General features: G+C 33.5%; 4 protein-coding genes across 11 annotated transcripts; 1 reads left to right on the forward strand and 3 right to left on the reverse strand.

The window, feature by feature from the left end:
- Positions 1 to 116: 116 nt before the first annotated feature.
- LOC101500248 (uncharacterized) lies at positions 117 to 3,902 on the reverse strand. Of its 3 annotated transcripts, none has more exons than XM_012714231.3 (3): positions 3,785 to 3,902; positions 1,818 to 2,753; positions 117 to 781 (listed from the first exon to the last, which is right to left on the reverse strand). In XM_012714231.3, exons 2-3 carry the CDS (start codon positions 2,739 to 2,741, stop codon positions 119 to 121), a joined length of 1,587 nt encoding a protein of 528 aa, XP_012569685.1. In that variant the 5' UTR covers positions 2,742 to 2,753; positions 3,785 to 3,902; the 3' UTR covers positions 117 to 118. The 3 variants fall into 3 exon arrangements, with proteins under 3 accessions (XP_012569685.1, XP_004485444.1, XP_004485445.1); XM_004485387.4 differs by lacking the exon at positions 3,785 to 3,902 and adding an exon at positions 3,021 to 3,179; XM_004485388.4 differs by lacking the exon at positions 3,785 to 3,902 and adding an exon at positions 3,021 to 3,164 and having other exon boundaries at positions 1,818 to 2,859.
- Positions 3,903 to 4,659: 757 nt separating this feature from the next.
- Positions 4,660 to 10,882, reverse strand: LOC101500988 (regulator of nonsense transcripts UPF3-like). 4 transcript variants are annotated; one of them, XM_073368640.1, is made up of 13 exons: positions 10,405 to 10,882; positions 10,212 to 10,318; positions 10,028 to 10,123; positions 9,817 to 9,915; positions 9,576 to 9,652; positions 9,221 to 9,334; positions 7,933 to 8,077; positions 7,742 to 7,812; positions 6,567 to 6,999; positions 6,272 to 6,367; positions 6,051 to 6,175; positions 5,919 to 5,970; positions 4,660 to 5,310 (listed from the first exon to the last, which is right to left on the reverse strand). In XM_073368640.1, the coding sequence occupies exons 1-12, from the start codon at positions 10,533 to 10,535 to the stop codon at positions 5,932 to 5,934; spliced, it is 1,533 nt and encodes a 510-aa protein (XP_073224741.1). In that variant the 5' UTR covers positions 10,536 to 10,882; the 3' UTR covers positions 4,660 to 5,310; positions 5,919 to 5,931. The 4 variants fall into 4 exon arrangements, with proteins under 4 accessions (XP_073224741.1, XP_004485449.1, XP_073224739.1 ...); XM_004485392.4 differs by having other exon boundaries at positions 4,660 to 5,358; XM_073368638.1 differs by having other exon boundaries at positions 4,660 to 5,378.
- A 39-nt stretch (positions 10,883 to 10,921) lies between these two features.
- Positions 10,922 to 15,418, forward strand: LOC101502263 (uncharacterized). Of its 2 annotated transcripts, none has more exons than XM_073368633.1 (7): positions 10,922 to 11,127; positions 11,335 to 12,081; positions 12,461 to 12,695; positions 13,373 to 13,469; positions 13,904 to 14,042; positions 14,475 to 14,936; positions 15,064 to 15,418. In XM_073368633.1, exons 2-7 carry the CDS (start codon positions 11,344 to 11,346, stop codon positions 15,259 to 15,261), a joined length of 1,869 nt encoding a protein of 622 aa, XP_073224734.1. In that variant the 5' UTR covers positions 10,922 to 11,127; positions 11,335 to 11,343; the 3' UTR covers positions 15,262 to 15,418. The 2 variants fall into 2 exon arrangements, with proteins under 2 accessions (XP_073224734.1, XP_073224729.1); XM_073368628.1 differs by having other exon boundaries at positions 10,923 to 11,127; positions 11,328 to 12,081.
- Positions 15,419 to 17,039: 1,621 nt separating this feature from the next.
- Positions 17,040 to 21,623, reverse strand: LOC101502580 (uncharacterized). 2 transcript variants are annotated; one of them, XM_004485396.4, is made up of 10 exons: positions 21,232 to 21,622; positions 21,078 to 21,134; positions 20,905 to 20,982; positions 20,277 to 20,330; positions 19,370 to 19,452; positions 18,982 to 19,081; positions 18,833 to 18,895; positions 18,203 to 18,475; positions 18,032 to 18,092; positions 17,040 to 17,917 (listed from the first exon to the last, which is right to left on the reverse strand). In XM_004485396.4, the coding sequence occupies exons 1-10, from the start codon at positions 21,484 to 21,486 to the stop codon at positions 17,817 to 17,819; spliced, it is 1,125 nt and encodes a 374-aa protein (XP_004485453.1). In that variant the 5' UTR covers positions 21,487 to 21,622; the 3' UTR covers positions 17,040 to 17,816. The 2 variants fall into 2 exon arrangements, with proteins under 2 accessions (XP_004485453.1, XP_004485454.1); XM_004485397.4 differs by having other exon boundaries at positions 17,777 to 17,917; positions 18,028 to 18,092; positions 21,232 to 21,623.
- Between the last annotated feature and the right edge of the window lie 362 nt (positions 21,624 to 21,985).

The following is a 21,985-nucleotide window of genomic DNA, read 5'->3' on the forward strand; positions in this document are numbered from 1 at the left end:
GGATAGCATTATTGGAAGTCTGATTTCAGTCTTCAAGTTTTATGTGGTTTGAAGTTTGTGTGCTCTAATTTAAGTTATCATCTTCAGTATCTTTGTTTTTGACATTAGTTTGTGTGCTCTAATTTAAGTTATCATCTTCAGTATCTTTGTTTTTGACATTATTCTCTGCATTACCCGCAGTTTTCGTATTTGAATTATGTATGCTCTCTACATTATCTCTATCTTCAAAGTTACCATCTTCACTATATTCATTTTTTTTGCTATTCTTTACACAGTCCTCATTCGTGGCACTGATTTCTTCTGCCAATGTTTCCATACTTGTCTGAGTATTCTCTTCGTTGCCCTTGAATTTTAATTCACTTGTGCCAGCATCGTTGTTCTCCTTGTCAATCTGTGTACTGCCTTCACTTACAAGGCTAGTTTCAGCTTCATCGGGTAGCTTTGAGATATTTGAAGTCTGTATCCTCTCTTCACTTCTCTCAATTTCAGTGCGACTATGTTCACTTTCTTCACTCTTGTCAGTATTCTCAGCAGTATGCATAGTTAAGATGTCACTTACTTCAGCTTTATCTGATGAACTAACCATATCTGAAGCTTGTGTGCTCTGTTCACTGCCACTATTGGCATTTTTTTCACTATCATCTTTCTTGGTAATAGTCTCTGCACTGCCTTTCTGTGTGACACCAACTTCAAAAGGCCCTAGTTTAGCTTCAATATCCTTCACAATGAACTTCAAAGATCTAACATCCCGCGCCTTTGATAAATGGCTGCCTGGTGATGCCTATCACAAGAAGAAAAAAAGTTTCAATATTGGTTATCACAAATAAATAGGGTATTTCATCCCAAATAATAGGGCACAATAAATTATAACGATGGTAATAGTTTCCAATTTCATATCTCCATCAACAAATGATTTAAAGCTACACAAACTATATACCTATCAACTCGGGATAAAACCAACTTCAATCCCTCAAACTCTCAGTCAGGGTACTATGTTAAGAAATAAACAATATTAAGCAAGTCGCGTTTTATTATATTTTTATCAATGGGAGAGGAGCATATGTCTGCAGAAAAGTTTTATAGCTACAAGCTATAGTTACCATGTTTTCTCAAGGAATAATGTGTATGTGGCTTTGGCCTATGGATGTTGAAGTATTATCTTGAACAGATCAACATAAAGCTGCATTGTAGAACAATCATATTGACAGTTCTGTTGTATGGGTGTGACCAACACATAATTCAAAAACCTTATTGCTTAATTTGAAATATATAATGAAAAAGATGGATATCCATATTTCATCTACAATATGTTCTCTCTAAGAGTAGAATCAAACATCATTTGAATATGAAAAACAAATGTCTAGACAAAACAGCGGTGTTTCATTATATCAATTACATTATGTTGGGAAGGAAAATTCTTCCATATACTTACTGGATATAAATTGGGAAGAAAGCACCTGCAAATGATATTATTAACGACAATTAATGTAGAATTCATAAAAGCACAGTGTAGTTAATACAATCCTTTAACATTAATTAGGTTGTTCACTAGCTGATTTGCTGCGGAAATAACCAGTGATGAAATTACGTATATATTTGAAAATGAAAGTCTCAGCATTGAAAGTTTTAAGAATTCTGAATAACCAACACGTAAGAAAAGAATAGGGACCACACATTCAATATCAACAATGACTTTTTCCATTGATTCTATCCAATAACAGTGACTTCCTTTCGTACACCCTCATTCCTCAAGTATGGTTTTGCATTTGCAACTTGAGGCAATAAAAAAGTAGTCATTAATCTTAACACAGACTGACCTGTACAATTTGCTCCACTCGTCGTTGAAGACTGTCCCCATATGCTTCCTTGTATATGCCTTTAAGCAAGTGCCACAAGTGAGATTGAACGTCGTCCAAACAATGTTTTTCAATCATACATTGTGCAACAGCGGAGCGACAACCGACTGCATAAAAAGGACAATTTACAAGCTTCATTGGACAAACAGTTATACAATGCCTGTCCATATCCCGTCTCATAATGTTATCTGAACACCTTTGTTCGCACTGAATTATCTTGAAAGGACAAGTTGAATCATGCTTGTTCAAATGACCTGCACAAAATCTGGTATTGCATCCTTGATTTTGGCAGATCATAGGTCGAAAGCTGCAAGTAACGACATGATTGGCAAGGTCTTGTGAAGAATGAAAAGTCATGGTACAATGAAATGAGTTGTGAAAGTCAACATTCTTTAGCAAAGTCTGTGCAATTGCTTCTCTTCTATCAAGTGTCCAAAAACCATTCATGTCAATCTCCTGAATGAAATCATCAATTTTGTCTTCTCTCTTTTCACTGAGTAGCCATGCCGAAACCCGACTGAAAAAATTCCTCTTTGAACTGGCAAAGTCGTCAACAAAATTAGATATGATATCAAAAGGATGGTCGGAAACTTCACCATCAGGTCCACCATCCAAGATAACAGATTCAGCAACAAAAGATTCACTTCTTTGGGTAAGATAATCAATCATTTCCTTTCTCAAATCAACAGTGACTGAACCAGGAGTCTTGAAGAGACCTCCTGATGTGTTATCAACACAAGCAGAGGCTAATCCTGGAAGGAACATTTGAGCCAACTTGTGAACTACTTCTGTATCACAAAGATCACAATGGAACAAAGGTTCTCCATCTTTCTCATCATCAATCTTCTCAGGTCCAAGGTCAACATCAATTGTAGGTAAATCCATTGTTGTTAATATCTACAAATAACTTTCTTCATCAATAAATCATCAATTCATCATATTGTTGTTAATGTTAAATCATCATCATCATCATCATCAATTCTAGGTCTTCTATTCCTAATTCCTATAAGAAAAGACAATATTGATTTTGGCATCTAATAATAATAATAATAATACAGAATCATGAATGAAAGATATTATTATTATTATGTTTATAAAATCAAAAGTCAAAGATGAAATTACATGATGAAATAAATTGCAGGGAAACAAAACAAGAGAACTTACCGACATTGATCTGTCTTTTGTTCAGATCTAAAATTATTTTTTACTTTTCATTCAGATTTTAGTTTTAATTTCGATTTTTTAGGAGTGGCAGTGGCAACCACCATTCAAACTTTTTTCTTTTCTCACCGTACAATATTTCCTTTACTATTTATTTTATCTGTATTTTGGTAAATATAGAGGAGTGGAAGGGGCTTAAATAAATAAATAAACTATGCATTGATGTAAATTATATCTCAACACTTTGATGGTAAAATCATATCAACACTGTATCAGTATATTCACATTTTCTTTTTACTATATTCACATGTAAGTAAATTATTACATGATTTATATCTAGAGTCTATTGTGCTCTTTTTGGTAAATGGGTAATTTTTTAGATTTTTATAGAAGATTAACTTTTTATGAAAAAATTATAGATGATAGACTCTTCTCAGTTTATCTTAGTTTTACTTGTTTTAAAAAAATTGATTTGGATTAAACATTTTATTATATAGATCATATATATAAAATTTACACAAATTTAAAATCATTGGATATATTATTAAGATATAACAAAATTAATGTTTTATCAATTTTATTAAATACTGTTAATTTTCATAAATATTAATAACATATAAAATAATTTATATTTGTATAAAATTTACATGCATGATTAATATAATATAAATTTTTAATTTATAAAAAAAAATGAAAAAGGAACAAAATTTAAAGAAATCAAAAAGATTGAGAGAGATTAAAGAAATTTAGATCATAAAAAATCATACCTCAAGCCCACAACATGTCGCTGTACTAAGAGCAGTTCTAAACGATTCTTTGAAGGTTCCAAAGGTTTTCGTAAAATCGAGTGCTCCATCTAAATGTTAGGATGTAGAATGAGATTTTAATATTTTATAGAAGCAGTCAATTCTTAGTTTTTGTATAAAGAAAATAAAATTGTAAAAGGAAAGACAACAATAAATAAATTTTAAAAAAGTATGAAAATATGGAGTAACTCGTAGGATATTGAGTTCTTTAAGGATTATATTATTGAAATAAAAATAATGTTCTAAGAAATTATCTACTATAGTAGAGGTCAACTAAATAAGTTAAAAAAATTTAAAAAATTCGCGCTAACCTTTTTTATTTTCTTTCGGTGCTTCCTCCAATATCAGTTTGGCAGTTTGCATTCAAAAATCTCCTTCTTATATAGCTTCTTCATTTTAATAATTATTATTTAGAATAAGTATTAACGAGATTAATGAACATATAAATACACAACCTCCTCAATTTTTACACCAAAAAAAAAAGTTACAAGTCACGGTTTACTGATTGCACTACTTAACTTTTTTTAATGCACTACTTAATTTCTTTTTCAAGAGCTCTATTTTTTCATTGATACTTCATCCTATTTATAGTTTAAGATATCAGTGAACGCTATTCCACTGCATATTTAAAATGATATGCATATAAATTTTGATGTACCATTTTTCATGTATTTTAAAATTTAATATAAAATAAGTTATTAAAATTAATTATTAAATTAAATTTCAATCTTTTTTGTTTTAAAAAATTTATCCATCAATTAAGGTTAAGAATACGTCAACAATAATCTTTAACTTGTGCTGGAACGAAGGATTGACCATTCAAAAAATGGATAACATAATCAACAAACTGGCAACATTATATAACAGCTTTGTTATGCAACACCATACTGTACATTAATATTTTATTTTATAGAAAATCAAAATCCACACAGTAATATTAGTAACACACCATGTCACCATCTACAGCGTATGAGCTCTACAAGTAGCAACCGTCAACAAACAACCCAAGACGCGAGCCTGCTTCGTCATCCATCGAAGTAGTGAACAAAGGTAACTAGAAAACTACCCAGTAACAGAGTCTTAGCAAGCGCTCACTTGAATTTCACAGACAGCTAATAAGGGATTGTAATTGTATCTTATAGAAACTAAGGATACCAATACCCTTATCTAATAAAGGAATATTTACACTAAAAATACTAAGATATATAAACCCAGACAACGTTCATTTTTTGTCAACTTGCCGGGCAATGCAAATCTCTCCATAATTCTTCAAACACGCAACAACTTGAAAATGAGACACCCACAATGTGATTCCACTGCTTTCATTTTCTCTTTTTACTCGAAGCCATCTTCAATAAAGTTATTTCCAAATATTTAAAGCCAAATCACAGTACTTTCCTTCCTTGTATTACAAAAGAATTTTTTTAACCACACTAACTCCTTCACTTGTAAGAATCTGTCAACCAAAAAGAGACAGAATCTGGCAGCTAGCAAAAGTATGCATGCTCCAAAATTGTATGTCAGCAAGCTTAGCACTGCAAGGGTAAACCATCAACTTTGATACATGTAAGTACCAGAAAAATAATATTAATCTAACATTTATATGACCTCATGAATGTAATTGAGATTTTCCACATTGGTTTGGTAAAAATAATGCAATTATTGAAATACTATTACAACTTCCAAGAGAAGGTATCCAGCAGGAGTTGGGCCACTGCCCCCCAGGGAGAAAAAGGAAAAAGAATACATCACTAGACTACATTTTAAAGAAAGTCATGCCGAAAGTATATCATCCACAACTTCATTAAAAACACAGTGAAATCACTCTTTACAGTTATAAGAATTCAAAGAACAAACATTTAACATTATAGAGAAATTGGTTGCGTTGCGACAGTAGTAGGATACAAAGAAAATCAACCATAACTGGATCTAGAGTAATATGGGGTCATAAATATATCCTTAAACATTGATGCTAAACTAAGAAATTTAAAGAGGTCATAAAGAATATCAATCATGCAAGTCTTAAGATTGGCTCATCAACCAGATTTTTCTTTGTTATGTAATCTATAGGTCTGATGAAAGAAATGTGTCTCACCAATCTAAATACTCTAGGTCCCAGAACTTGCTTTTTGGACCCAAACTTGTTTCTGCAGTTTAAAGATATTGGTCATTTATTGAACCAGAAAACAATACGCAGTGTCACCATGCAGAAAATAAATTTAGGTACCTCATTGGAACCATAAGCAGAGCTACTAGGTTTTCTAGGATGCTTCCCCTCACTCGAAACTGAATAGCCATCAACATCCTTCACCCCATGTATTGGTCCACGGCGACCAAAATGCTTATTGAAACCTAAATGATCACAAGCAGTGAAACTCACACAAATATTAACCTGAATGTAAGCACATACAAACTTTTAGATTCTGCTTTCCAAAGCTAGAAACCAACCATTTTCTGATGAATGACTGGCACGAAGACTTCCAAAAGATTTTACCTCCCCACTTCTTGCACTGCGTGTGTCATGTTTCAACTCTGCATGACCTCCTGTTTTGTATACATATCAACTTGTGAAGATCATGTAAGTGTAATAAGGCTGTGTAAAATGGTAACATTTTGTGGCTTAATATGTCCACTGTATAAGTTAGTCAAGAGTTATTTTTAATCTTTTCCTATTTTACACAAGCACAGAGGATTAGTTCATGATTGCCAAAACAACACTACAAGTAAAAATTAAAGCATATACCTTCCAAAGGATCAACTTGTGAGGAAGCTGAGGATGACAATGATTCATCACCTCCATTGGAACGGCTTGTCCAAATACCACGGTCAGGTCTGTCCTTTTGTCTAAAACGCCTCTCCTGTCTCTCACTAGACACATGCAAACCATGTACAGTAATCCTATTCTCTGGCGCACCATCAGTGCCCTTCAAAATCAATTGCACATGTAAGGGGCGAGTGGGTTGTTTTTCTTTTTCTAGATTAGATGTTTGGAGCTGCCGCTCAGAATAGGCTCTGGAAGACTGATTTTGGCGCAAATCTTTGTTTGAGAGTATGCTTTTGATAATTCTTCCACTACCTTCATGCCGCTGATTCTGTTTCAGAGCTGTTGAATTAAGAATTGTTTTAGCTGAAGATGTTATGCTATGATGTTGTGACATGCTATCTGAATCAGATGCCTGCATAATAAGAAACAAGCAAAATACACTCGTAAAAGAACTGCAGCCAAAATATGAACCTGACAGATGAATCCACCTAGGACACTAGCAATAAACTAAAACACATCCATACCCCAATTGATAATGAATTTATGATTCATCATATTTCATACATCATGCAGGAATAAGGTAGTAACATTATAAGGAAATACATCCTGGCAGTCACATTGGTAAATTTTACCTATCAAATCACTTTTCATCATTATATCTTCAGTTCACATCTTTATAATTATTCATTGACGTGTATGCAAGACTGGTCGTAAACATATTTAATCTTTGATCTCCAGTTAACATTTTTAACAGGAATAACATTAAACTATAATTTGAGTTTATCAGCAATTCCACTTGCTATTAGTAAAATACAACAATGTAAGGATTAGCTGAAATTTGCATGTTTATTAAAAATGAATCAGTCAAAATGAAACTTAGTTTTAGTCAAAATAATGACGGCATTGATGACAATCATCAATATAAAGCCGCAAATACAAAGAAACATGTGATGTTAACGAAAAAGCCACAAGAGAGGAGTGTGAGTACTTCTTAGTTCTAAGAAGGTAATACATGCAAATTGCTTCCAATCAGAATATTGGTACATGTTGACTTTCAAAAGGAATGGGAGTATTTTGCAACTTATGTCAATCTTTTTGCAACATATGCCACACATAAATAGAACTGAACCATGAAGATAAAATCAGTAGCTTACAGTAATTATTTCTCTTTCTTTCCCTTTAAGAAGCAGTACCTTCTTCCCAGCATCATTACTTCCAGCAATTCCTGAAATGATGGACAAGGTGGTAAGAAAATTCCCATAACCGATAAAAAAGGAGCAGTTACTTCAATAATAGAATACTCAACAATAACATATCAGAATTTGAACAAATATATCAACCTCACCATTTTCATCAAAAGTTGGATTTCCATCTGAAGAAGCTATATTTGAAGATTTATTTGAAAGATGCTGATCACCTTGCCTGGGAACCAAAATATAAGTTGATTTGTCTTTTACAGTAGAATTTTTCCCTGGGTCCCTTGCAACATACTGTTCACCGTAAAAGAAAAACTCAGACATGTTAAAACTCAAAAGAGTTAGAAGTATCAAATACTCATGGCCTTATGCTGTTTCCATTATACTAAAAGTTGAGTGAAGAACATTTTATTAGTAATTAATGACTTCCTTTGACTTTTCTATGTAGTAAAAAAGTTGCTTGGAAAATTCAGAACTCTAGCATCGTAAGTACAGAAAAATGCAAAGTTGAAACAAAAGGATAAGCTAGTTTTAATTAACATTTGAGCCTAAGGGCCATTCCTATTCTCATGTGAGTAATTAGAATCTACAGTTTTCTTAACAATATACTATCCAAGTATGATTGATCACAAGCAACAAAGTATCTACACATGAGGAGCTATATAGTACACAACAAAAAATATGACTAGTTCAAAAATTTAACATCAACTCTTCTCCAACCATAAGCCAAGTCATCTAGTTCTTTCGAATAAAACCAAACAACTAAACCAGAAATCTTATTTGATTGCTCATGAGAAAGATATGTAGACCTATACTTGAGGAACCTGTAAAAATCTATAAACCTGCTTTATAATTTGTCACACGCACACACACTTGTATTCACATCAGCAGTAATCAAGCTAAGGATCACAAACCGTGCCCCTAAATCAGAAAGGCAGTAATAACCCTGCCTTCCCTTAAAAAAGAAAACTCAAGTTGGAAAATGTGCCAATGGGAAATTTCTTAAAAGCCAAGCAGCATGCAATAATATTATATATGTAGTTTGACAAAAGAACAAGAGCAACCTTTTAAAATTTCTACTCATACACTGTAAAAGTGGTTGTCAGTGTCAAACAGTTTCCAAGCTACACCTAAAATAATCTAAGGATCGCAGTATTATCTTCAGCAAGAAAACCTTGTACACCAGGTAGAAATTAGATTATAGACTTCTAGTACTTGACTTCTCCTTAGAGCCATAAATTGAAAATATATTCCATCCAACCATCCAGTCAATGAATCAAAGCAATATGCAATTGAAAAATCAGGTAAATGGAAAGAAATTATTCATCACATCTATAAAAAATACAACTTGTGATGGTATCATGGTAATAAAAAAGTCTTTCTTCGTGAACTCATGAAGGGATTACATTTAAAGCTACTTGCATAAATGCATAATACCATTGTGGTGGAAACTCTCTTCCTTGCAGAACCACGTCTTGATGGGGCGGAACTAGAGCTTCCATTTGATGGTGTGCCAGTTCTCCTGGTCACTTTTCCATTAGACGATAACCTCTGCACGAATATCATGTACACTTGGTAAGAAAGGAAAGGATGGTGCTAATAAATAGATAAAACAGAAAAAAAAATGTTATTTATGTGAGATTTGCTCAGAATAAATGCACCCACTCTCATCTCCGCACGCGCTCACAAATAGACACGCACACACATACAAACATTCTCTAAAGTGATGGCTAAATGACAACGAAAAACCAAATAAGTTTCTTTGAGATATCAAAATCATATGCAAAATCACCCGCGGTCCCTTGGCAGCTCTTTTCTGGCGCACGAAGTCCATCAGTGGTGTAACTATAGGAACATCTTTTCCAGCACCTGCTAAACGACATAAACCCAATTAATAAAGAATATAAAAAAAAGTACTCTACCAGCTTGTTCTGGGCACGCTTTTATGTCTCTAAAATTCAAAGTTACATTTGTCAAAAAAAGAAAGTTTGAAGTTGTAATTTACTGCATATTTAAAGCACAAATAGACGAACCAGAACGTTCAGCTTCCCTTTTCTCCAACTGTATCTCAGCACTAGGGAGATTTTCAACAGGCTTGGCAAGTAGTTCAAGAAATTCCAGATACTCAGGATCTAGATGTTCACCATGGAAACAATTATATATACTCATCAAAAGGAGAAAACTATACACATAAGTCATATTGAGATACACATGTATCCATTGCAATATGTGTCTAAATGGTACCTTTATATATGGTTCCATCACGACCATCCTTTTTAGACCACTGCTTTGGAACACGCTGTGAAGGAGCATATTCAACAGTGACTTTGAACTGAGTTCCTGGGAAGGAAAAAGAGTGAGACAGATAAGGAGATAATTGGGTATATAATAAAGCAGTTGATATTTATGATATGATAACATGAGTTACCCTTTTCATTGACAAAGACGTGTCCATTGAAAAACTCAGCAAACTCTATAACATCCTCTGGTTTGTTGAAGTCAATGTAAGCTCTAGAAAATGATGTATGCTTGGGGCTGAAAATCCATTCAGTATGATAAAATGTAAGAAATTGCATAATAATACGACAGAAGAATGTGAAAAGCAATAAAAAAGAAGAAACCTGATTTTGGCAGGACGGAAAGAGAGCCAGTTGTAGCGACCAGAGAAGGAACCGTCGATTAGGGAGGAAAGAGAGTCCTCGGAGATGGTGGGTGGCAAGTGCCGCACCACGACCTTGGTCCGATCCGACATGACAAAAAACCCTAGAATTGAATTGAATTGAATTGATTTGGATCACAGTTACAATTGCAATCAAAGAAGTGGGATCACATCTTCTCCGCTTGTTGTCAATTTTTATGAGATGAGATGAGATGAAAGAATAACTCATAAATCAATTGCATGCCCTAATTTGACATGACACAAAAAGCCCCAACCAGAAACAAACTATGTGTTATTGACTACTCTGTAAATTGTAAGAGATATTTTTATTATCTTAAAAGAAATAAATAAATTTGAGACCATTATTCGAATAACATTAAAAACAAAAATGATACTATTTAATGGAAAAAATTAATTGAGCCCATATATAGGACCTAATTAAAATTTAATAAAATTGCAGGGACCTAAGGAGTAATTAATAAAACGAATCGTTTCAAGTTGAGATTTAAGATGAAATCGAAGATGGGGTTTCCTGTTGCAACGGCGTCGTCCACCGCTACCGCCACCGCCACCACCGCCGTGAATTGAAGAATTCTGAGTGACCTGTCTTTTTCCGACCCAACAATTCCCCCCCGCAGTTACGTTTAGGTTCTTATAACTGCCCCTCAACTCAACTCAACTATATGTAAGTCGTAACTTGTTTCCTTCTCTTCTCTTCTCTTCAATGATATGTTATTTATTTCGTAAATTGATCCAATTTTGCTAAAATTTATTCCTTTTCGTTTAAATCGTGGTCTTGTCCTTTATGAAACGCATAAAAAGCACATGAGTTAATTCGTTTGTGGTTTGTTGATTTAATAACTAATAACTAATAACTTTGGTTAGAATTTAGAAGAAGAAAATGAAGCGCAAGCGTGGTCATAAGAAAGGAAAGCAAAACATTGCTAAGGAACAAGCCTCTGTTTTTGATGAGGAGTTTGATATTGTTAATAACAACAACAATTATGATAAAGAAGATAATAACTCTGTTGCAATGGAAGTTGACACACCTTCTTCCACCGGTACCGATCAACATGGCAATCTTGCTAACATAAATCATGATGGTTCTATCCATAAAGGGGCTGCCAAATCGGTTGGACGTGTTAAGGTGAAGCTCAGGACACCAAAAATGTTGGATTCATCTGATGCTCTCACACAAAGTGACACTGATAAGAGTAGCCAGCAACATGGGCTGGAGAAACACGGTGTCAATGCCGATAGAATTGAAGATAGTGTCAATTCATCCAAGAAACCCAGTAGCATCAAGATTAAGTCTTCAAAGGTTTTGGGATTAAATGTTGACCATACAACCAAACCTTTCTCTGAGATTATCCACTCTAAAGAAAGGAAAGCACCTCCACATAATCCTAGTTATAACAAACAGGAATTGGATGTCTCCTTAATGGTGTGTTGGAACTTTCCTTCTTTTAGTTTGTATTTCACCAAGCATTGCATTCTCCTTTATGAATGGATTCGATACCGACTAATTTTCTCTTGGATTTGTTGTTGTTTTTTTGTATATATAATAAGGAAGGTAATGAAAATGGATGCTGCTGACCCCTTCAATGTCCCTGTTAACCCTGAAGCTCTGGGAATTCCTGTAAGTATAAATATTTTCAAGTAAATTTGGATCATACTTACTTTATTTTCAGTTCCCTTAATGTATTAGTTTTTTGCCGACCTCAACTTCTGCCCTAAACCTAATGTTTTCAAAAGTTGGGAATAAAGCAAATTACTGCTAGATGTTACCTGGCATGCTTTCTGTAGAAATTGAGTGCATATTTTTCATATGCTTGTTGTCTTCCTCTTTCTCAGTAGGCAGAGATTATTCTATAACAAAGCTCTGTGATATTTGTTAATCCATGGAGACTAATGTGGTTCTTTGTAAAACTTGGAACAAAAACGTAAAGATCTGTTTTTGAAAAAAATGTTATGTTACTTGTGTCTAATATCATAATTCATACACTGTCTGGAACCAGGACTATTTCGATATCATTGATACACCAATGGATTTTGGAACTATATGCAGCAACCTTGAAAAGAATAACAAGTATATGAATTCAGGGGATGTCTATAAGGATGTAAAATACATCTGGGAGAACTGTTATAAGTATAACAATAAGGGTGACTATATCTTGGATCTTATGAGGCGAGTAAAGAAGAACTTTATGAAGTACTGGACTGCTGCTGGGTTATACAGTGAACAATCAAAAGGTACCGAAGGTGATACTTCCATGTACTGGAAGTGTATCCTGTATGAGGAGCTAATCTTTACTATTAACTATTAATCTTGCATGGTGGTCAAGATTGAACGGTTGGTTGTTGTTGTTGGATGATCAAGATTGGTTTTACTCAAATATAATCTCGACTGTTATACAAGATTCAATGGTCATGATTAGCTCCTCTTTTACCCTCATTTTTTCTCTCTTATAAGTTTGAAATTGAGAAATTTTTGTTTTTTTTTTGCCTAAGATATTTTGTGACAAAACCGAGACAGAAATTTTGGTTAAGCAATATAGTTTTTTAAGATCCATTTTCATAAATTTACCTCCAAAGCTAACTAATGTTTATGGAGTTTTGGAATGATAATCAATTATATTTCATCTTCCTCTTGAATTCTTTTTTTTTTTTGGTCTAAATTTGACTAGACCCTTGGAACAAGTCATAGTTTACTCCATAAATAAAAAGAATTGCTTGTTTAACAAAAAAGTGGAAGGACAGTGGTGTTCATTTTCATGTATCTTGTGTTTGTTTTGTATCCTCTAGGGAGATGAAGGACATTGGTCTACTTTTGCATGACATTATGAAAACAGATTATTTCCATTTCATGTAACATGCTAAACCTTGGTTTTCTGATATCAATGCGGCCATTGATTTTTCTTCTGGATCAGGCACTGAGAAGACTACAGCAGAAGATATGGCACTTTCTGGTGATGGAAAAGTAGGGAAGAGTGGTCAGTTGAAGCATAAGAAAAAAAAGCGTCATGGGTGCGTTTTCCAAAATATCAAATATCAACTTAACCTTATTTATTGTTCTATTATATTGTCATTCTTATAATGGAAATGATTGAGAGTTGATATAATTTAAACTAAATGAATCTCTTGGTCATACTGTGTTTGTTTGTATTACAAACAAGTTAAAAGACACATTAAAGATTGAAGGCCAATATACTTGTTTTTGTTTCCATAAATTTGATATATGCCTGATAGTCTATTTTTCTTCTAACTTAATTATAAATCTTAAGTAAGTAGGATAGAGAGAATGAGAAGCTGTTTACTTTGGGGAATTGCATTTCCTTCAGCATAAGCTCTCTAAAATGTATCTTTCAGTTCATTTGTAAACTTGGATCCTTAATGAGAAGTTTTCTGACAAAAGCTGTCTTGTTTGAAATGTTTGCATGCTTGTTTTATCTTATTTGCAGAAGACACCATAAACATGATTGCTTATGTGCAATTTGTGTGCTAAAGCGTCGTAGGAAGGAACGGGAGGAGAATGACCGAATTGCAAAAGGAAATTTTGGGTCTGGTGGTGAGAAGCATACAAGAGAGTTCAAGCAAGAGGTATTTTACTGGTTTATGCTATGTTTTATCCTTTAACATAGATCCCTTGAAACATTGGAGGCAGTTTGAGGTCATATATTCTTGGCTGAAATGATAGGTTAACAGCAACAAATTTACTTATTCTATTCTATAGCTTCCATATTTTCCCTGATTTGAGTTTTTTTTCCTGGTTTCTTATACAGTAAATTAACTTAGAATAGAATATAACTGACCTGGCTTTGTATATCTGCATTGAAAACAATGTTTAGCGGCATGAAAATGATATTTTCCCGTCTGATTTCTGTTACCTTTGGCAGCATCTGATCCCAGACATTAAATGAGGGTTGTTGCACAAGCAATATAGAAATCAAAATATCTGCTCGTTTTTTTTCCATGAAATTCACAAGTAAACATATGGCTTAAATAATTCTTGTACTTTCTCTTGTTTCAAAGGAATCCATGCTTGTAGAGAGCCCTGGTGGGGAGGATTCATCATCAAACACAGATGAATCGCTGGGTAGTGATGGAGATGCTGATGAAGACAAAGGAGAGGTTGCAAAGATGGAGACTAGTGAGAAGCGGCGTAGCCCTTCTGAGGGAAGGCATGAGGACAATGAAGTCAATAATGATGATGGCGTGGAGGAAGAGAACCGTCGTCCTGAGGAAGCGGAAGAGGAAGAGGACGAGGACGAGGATGAGGAGGGAGATGGAGATGGAGAGGGAGAGGGAGAGGAAGAAGAAGAGGAAGAGATTGAAATGGACAGTGAGAAGAGACAGATGGATGATACTTTAAAGCATGGTGGAACCTTGGCAGAGAAATCGGAAATTGGAGACATGGTCGGTCTTGATGATGAATATAAAACAAAGCAACAAGAAGGACAAGCTGCACTGGTCCACCAGCAGAAGAAGCACAAGGTATATCAAACATTATTTTATCTAAGCCTCAAGGAAATTACATATTTGTTGTTATGATTATTTGCTGTTATGATTATTTGCATATTTGTTGTTGCAATATGTACTTAATGGTTCAATGTGTTTGTAGGAGTCCCAAGATAGACATCAAAAAGCTAAGCTGCTTGAGAGCTTATGTCATGAAAACCCCATGCTTTCAAATCTGTGTGAAGCTATGTTCCCCAAAAATAGTCGGTCTGTGTGGAGTGGTCCGCACTCGCTGATACACCGAACAAATTCTGCTCGCACTCGTTCAATTCACGCGGCTATTGGGTCGTTCATGGAGTAGCTGTCTTGTTTTAAAGGGACTACTTCCAAACAAGCCCAAATTTAAATGTTGTAGTTTTTGCTTAACAGCTTTTAATATTGTAGTTGATGGCCTTCATTGTTAAATGTTTAGTCTAATAGCAAATTTTATAGGTTCGCATTCTGCTTTTAATACTTCACATTCGTTTCTCTTTGGCTTAGATATCAGCATACAAGCGCATGCATCCATTGGTAATCAATTTACCAATTCGTATCAGATATAGTTCCTTTTCAGTTTCAAATTATCCCCTTGGATAATGCTTCTAACTTATAAATCGGGAGTTAAGTTTGAAGTATAAGAGGCAACAAGAATTTATAGATAAATTAATATTATTTTTAAAACAATATTTCTTCAGTTATAATTATTATAACTTGTTTATACTCAACTTTTTATTTTAATTTTGTGATGAAAAATTGGAAGTATAAGAAATAATTTACGTTTAACAAAAAGAAAGGCACTTGTAACCATGTATTTAGTTCTGCATAATCTCGTCTTAGAGTTTAAATCCTATACAATTTTAACAAAGTTGGTTTGTAAGGTGAATATTATCCACCACTTATAAATACTTCTGTAGATCTTATTTCATTTAATTTGAAATTCTTAACACACATTTAAAATTGAATATTTGGACATGATTTAAACGGTCAAATAGATGTAATCTGATAGTAGGTGATTCAAAAGATCTTGAATAAATTTTGATACCATTTTAAAATTTAAATTTAGCTTTACACAACCCTACAAAATTGACTTGTAGGATGATAACTACCCACCACTTACAAACACTTTGGTAGACCTTATTTCATCCAATGTAGAACTTTGTAAAGCTTATATACTCTAAAAATAAAGACTTATCCATATTAAATACATATTCGATACCGATATTTCACGAATACCTATTTTAAAAATATCAAAATTATTATTTTTTTAAAATTAATTCATCCAATATTTTTAGAATATTTCATGGATAATTGCGAATATGTCTCATAAAAATCAAGGAAATAAAGGTAAGACAATTTTTTTTTGAAATATCAATAGATATATACATGTTGCTACTCTTAAATTGAAAAAACTATCTCTTGTTGAGCGAGACTTAGAAAGAAAAAAAATTATCGATGATGGAAGTGAGGTAAGGAGATAATTAAAAATATTTTTAAATAATTAACTATTAAATAAAACTAATATATATTAAAATTATTTTAATAATACTTTTATTGATACGGTATACGAATGATCTATACATTTTTTTTATAAATATTATATATGTATATCATTTTTTAATAAAATTACTGCTAACCGTATCTAAGCACGTGTCTAGACCATATCATATCTTAAATTTTTAGTATCACACTGGGACTACATATCTCGTAGATTTCATGTTTGACTGGTAACCATGATGTTAATACTAACTAATGCTGCATCAAATTTGTTTATTAAATTTTTAATTTTAATCAAATATATTTAGTTTGAAGATTTGTTTTATCCTTTACTAGAAAATATAAAACACGTCATTTTCTTTAGAAGGTTAGCTTTTCTAAAATTAATAGTTACTAAAGAGAAAAAATCTAGTAATATTTCAACCAACCATAATTTGTCAATATATACATAGAATATTAACTATTAATACAATATTATTAACTTTACTCTCCAAAGTCATTTACTTTAGAGGAGAGTCCCGTTGACAAAGATACTATAATTTGCTGTCTCAAAAGCTCCAAATGCAGAGTGCAGATAAAAAAATTGTATCTTTTTACCTCTTCACATAAAAAAACTGAAAAATATATATTTTTAAACAGAAATGTATAAAGATACAATCGTAAAAATAAAAATTAAACCACTGGTGGGCCTTAAATGAGACAAATGCACGTCTAAACAGTGACAAATTCAGGTCTATTGATTTGACACCAATATTCTACAATGTTCCATGGCGCTTCCAAAGAGATTCAAAATGTTATATGAGTATAGGCCTAAAAGACAAAACTATCCCAAAAGATTGATCTATTAAGGGGAAGAATTCCTAGAATTGTAAGTCCAAATTTGGTGAGACGCATAATAGTACAAGAGTTGACATCCTCAACAACTGGACTATTCACACTTCACTCAAGTTCCTAGTTTATCAGAACCCTTAGTAGCCCTCTCAATGAAAGAACCGGTTGTTATGATCTTCAATAATTTCTTGCGTTGAGGACAAGTACCTCTAAGAATAAGAGATGAGAAATTATTTACTCATTCAATGCCTGGCCCATAGAGGCTGATTAAGAGGGAGCAAAGTTGCCCAAAGAAGTTGCTGCATTTGTCAGAAGCAAACGTGAGGTGCAGGGGCCAAATGATTGGAGTCATTATATTCATAATGGTAGAAGGTAGTAAGTATTGTCGGCATAGGTTGTTATAGTCAATAACAAAGAAATGATTGTTTTTGATAGACTAATACAAGGATTGTAATTGCAAATTAAAAGGCAGTGAATGACTAGATTTTTTCTCATCTCTTTTTGGAGGTACTAGGCTAGGCCTCAAATCAGGATCATAACACACAGCGTCTACTAACTAGGTAGATCGTACTTCACCTCTCCCAAGTAGAGACCACATGCCGGGGCCATTGGACTTGCTGCGGTAACAGTCTTCGCATTCAAAATTCTTTCAACTGAAATGGGACAACAAAAATGAGATCATTTTAGCCGAAATCAATGTACATAAATTGTCAAGTATCCACGAATATTAGCACACATGAAAAGAGAGGACTAGTATGAGTACCTACCATCTGGAATTGTTAAGTTCCCAGTGCCAACAGCTTTGAGAACACCAACAAGTAGTCTAACCTGAAATGAATTAGCATCTATATTCAGACCAAAATGGATTGTCCATGCAGGATTAAATTACAAAGCAGAACATACAACTTAGAAGCCTCATTTAAAAGGAAGAAACCAACCTGATGGTAAAGAAAAGCACGTGCACGCGCTGTTACCACCAAACAACGATGATACCTTCTTTTACCAAATCCCACACCTTCATTTGATGCCCTTACTTTATCAATTCTTGCACTAGAGCTAACAGGAATGACAGCTTCAGCGTTGCTGCCACAGCCATGAAGATCATCAGCGACTTTAATTTGTCGTTCTCTATCCATTACAGATGGAAAATATGGACTTTGAATTACTTCAACAACACTGAGTTCATCTAAAGTTCTAATTGGTGATTTTGCCTGTAATGGGCAATTTTACGTCATATTTTATGGACAGTTTAAATAAACTCGGTATGATACGATATAGAACTTCAAAACAGGACCTCTAATTTTGAAAAGAGGAGACAAATAAATGCGGTAAAAAACACTTCAGAAAAAATACACAAGAAATTGACAAAGTAAGAACAATTGCTTGTGATAATTGTGAAGTTCACCAAACAAATCAATGTATATACATGGACAGGCCCCATCCATTCAAAGGAATACATAAGAGGGTCAATGTGCGAACAAGGTTCCATTTTGGGCAAAGCTACTGATTACTTGAAATGTTATCTTTATAAATTATTATTGGTTACAACATCGGAGAAAAGAAACCACCTGACAACCAGCTGCCCTGAAGGAACTAAAATCATGATGTCCAACTAGAACTCTGCATGCTTCCTGCATGGATATCATTATGACTTGCATCTCATATGATAGTTCTGAAAACGTAATAATCTACTAAATATAAGTAACTGTTAACTAACTTGCATTGCTGGAAGATTAAGCTCCTCAGGTACATGCCATGCTCGATCTTTCTCTAAGGTTGACAGAGGCTCAGACCCAGACAACAGGCGATAGAAGTATCTGTATGGAAGTTCCAAACAGTTACAATAGCAACATGATCATAAGAAGAAAAAACAAAAGAATTATTTGGTAATGCATGATAAAATATACAATTATACATCATCAGACAGTCTAAGATCTATCTTCCTGTGATATTCTAAATTGTCCCTATCATATACAATAAAGTAAAGTTTCGCAAACCAAGCAACTCCGTCATCCATAATCCAACAAATATCAATTAGGAATGAGTGTCACAAAACAGAGCTTCACAAAGCCAGTGATGCTAGAACCTATGCATGTGTAACTCACGTGCGTTCTTGTGCTTTATATCTGGCATGAAAATCTGATGGAACACATCGAACATCAATGACCATTAAGTCACCATTCTGCTTCTAAAATAAACCAAAAAAACAGTCAGGAGCTTTTGAGCACAAACAATATTCTCAAACGATATTAGTTGATAAATGAAATTTCAGGAACAGTTTTGGTTTTCAGAGCTGTATGCCTGTAACTCCAACTTTGCATTCGAGTAAAACATGTAGTTGATAACAAACATTGGCATAGACTTGTACAAGAATATATTTAATAATTCATTTATCTTCTTGCAATATACATTTGAATTTAAAACAAAGCTCATTTTAGTATAAAAGTTAAGAATCCATACTAAGGTAAGGCTATCACAAACAACACACTCTTCAAAATATATTTATATACCAAGGATAAAAGCATTCGAAAAATCCACGCTGAATGGTCAAAAAACAATAACTCAGAAATTAGTTGTAGTTCTTGTTTTGGCCTATAAGTAATGCACTTTACATACAGGTAAATATGATTGAGAAAGATACGTTTGATCATAGGATGACAAAAAGAAAATTGCAAGTTATATGAACTTTTTCAAGCCAGCACATGGTTCGGGAATTATTGGTGGATACTGCAATCACACTATTTGCAGCTAGCTGGGATTCAAAAACATGTTTGAATTTCCCATTTAGTTATTATTTGGCATTGACATTGCCTCAGATGAAATTTAAACATGATTTTTTTTTTACAATGACAAATCACAAGAAAAATATGGATATAATCAGAGATGAGAAAAGAGACGTAGAATCAACTATCCTTCCAGTTTCTTCTTCTCCACCATTTAACAAGATCAAATATTATAGAAGAACCGCTATAGTCAAATGATATGAAATTGACTAATCATAGAAGAACATACCTGTAAGAAATGGTTCACGGCCCTTCTAACCACAACAGGTTCATGAGGTGGTAACTGTAATTTCACAAGATGGAAGTTACTGATAAATAATGCAAACGACGTACCCCTCTTTCAATTAAATCAAAACACTCAATTAATAAATGGAAAAATACTGAAGTCAATCAAAATTTAAAAAGGGATGGGGACCCACATCCATCTCCATACAAATCTGAGGAAAATGCAAAACTGACAGCCTAGCAAGAAGCAGAGGAAGTAAATAATATGCATCAATATGAAAGACAACAACATCAAGAATAATATATTGAGGATGTTTATATCAAAACAAGATAGAACAAGCTGTTTCCTATGTGCACACAGAACAAGCTGTTACAATAGCTTTATGTACAACTTCAAACTAAACTCGTTTGACAGAGAGAAGCAACAGTACAAGATGAGCACATATTAAGAGCTACAAAGTTTAAACTCGACAAGATAGATTGAGCAACATTTGATCAAAGGAAGTTTCATGCAAGTCATAATAAATTCATAAAAATTGTACACCAAAAGAGAAAATACAATTGATTAAGATGAAGTTTCTCAAGAGAAATATAAGTGAAAAAGAAAGTTGAATATTATGTGAGATACCAACCACTTCACCAGGCTTCCTTTTGCTGATTCGTTCAATATCTACATGACAAACATTTGACAAAGCATGCACCCCAGCATCCTGGAATAATTATTTTGTTGCTCAAATCTCATGTCATAATGAATAAATTAAATACTTTATCACACTAATTCTACTTTAGCAGCAGTGATACTCACGGTTCGACTTGAACAAATAACAGAGACTGGCTGGCCAACAAATTTACAAAAAGCTTCCTTCATCAAACAAATGTAAAACATTTAATTCAATAAAATAAATAATCAATTATCACAACATTACATACATAGGAAATTGGAAATGTTAGTATTTTACCTCAAGAACACCAACAACGGTACGGTCAGTGAGCTGCTTCTGGGAACCGGAGAAGTGAGTTCCGATGTATTCAATCGCGACCAAATAGCGTTGGATTCTACGGTGTTGGTTCATCCCTTCCTTTTGCTCTTCTTCTTCTTCTTGTTCACCGTCGTGGTAGCTAGGATTGGGATACTCGATTTTTGATATCTTTGATGGCCTATTATTATCACTGCATTCATCAATTTCAACTGTATGCTTCGGATTATGTGTCATTGAATCAGATCCAACTTCAACAATGAGAGTTAAGGGTTTAATTAGGGTTTAAGGTTTTCCATTTCCTCCTAATCACAAACTCTTACGCTGTACTACTCGGGAATTCCATGCCTACAACACGCTCCCGTAATACTAATAATTAATAATAGTAATAATAATAATCCATTTAATAATAATAATAATCCATGAAATAATAATGTTCCATTTAATTTGGCCACTGAAAAATCAAAATATTTTTTTGACTCAAAAAAAATAACATCATATTATTCGAGTCCAAAAAAAACACAAATGTCTCTTTATTTTAAAGCTTTTTACGTGTATTTACTTCGAGAAAGAGAAAAATATGTATAAAACGTGAAAGAGAAAGTGACTATAAAACAAAGTTTATAATATTATACACATGGGGTGGGAGAATAATGTAATAATAAAAACAAAGGTTTTTTTGACACTTCTAATGTGTATTTACTTTGAGAAAGAGAAAAATATGTGTGAGACGAGA

This window comes from Cicer arietinum, chromosome 1 (assembly GCF_000331145.2).
Source record: "Cicer arietinum cultivar CDC Frontier isolate Library 1 chromosome 1, Cicar.CDCFrontier_v2.0, whole genome shotgun sequence".
Lineage (NCBI taxonomy): Eukaryota > Viridiplantae > Streptophyta > Magnoliopsida > Fabales > Fabaceae > Cicer > Cicer arietinum.

Coding starts and splice junctions, on each gene's coding strand:
- LOC101500248 (XM_004485387.4), bottom strand. Junction 782..1,817: donor GAGTGGAGCAAATTGTACAG/GTCAGTCTGTGT, acceptor TTCTTGTGATAG/GCATCACCAGGCAGCCATTT.
- LOC101502263 (XM_073368633.1), top strand. CDS start 11,344: ATGAAGCGCAAGCGTGGTCATAAGAAAGGAAAGCAAAACATTGCTAAG. Junction 12,696..13,372: donor ATACAGTGAACAATCAAAAG/GTACCGAAGGTG, acceptor CTTCTGGATCAG/GCACTGAGAAGACTACAGCA. Junction 13,470..13,903: donor AAGAAAAAAAAGCGTCATGG/GTGCGTTTTCCA, acceptor TCTTATTTGCAG/AAGACACCATAAACATGATT.
- LOC101500988 (XM_073368640.1), bottom strand. CDS start 10,535: ATGTCGGATCGGACCAAGGTCGTGGTGCGGCACTTGCCACCCACCATC. Junction 9,916..10,027: donor TGATGGAACCATATATAAAG/GTACCATTTAGA, acceptor GTGAACATCTAG/ATCCTGAGTATCTGGAATTT. Junction 9,653..9,816: donor AAGGGAAGCTGAACGTTCTG/GTTCGTCTATTT, acceptor GTCGTTTAGCAG/GTGCTGGAAAAGATGTTCCT.
- LOC101502580 (XM_004485396.4), bottom strand. CDS start 21,486: ATGACACATAATCCGAAGCATACAGTTGAAATTGATGAATGCAGTGAT. Junction 20,331..20,904: donor AAAGGAAGCCTGGTGAAGTG/GTTGGTATCTCA, acceptor GTGAAATTACAG/TTACCACCTCATGAACCTGT. Junction 19,082..19,369: donor TATAAAGCACAAGAACGCAC/GTGAGTTACACA, acceptor ACTTCCATACAG/ATACTTCTATCGCCTGTTGT.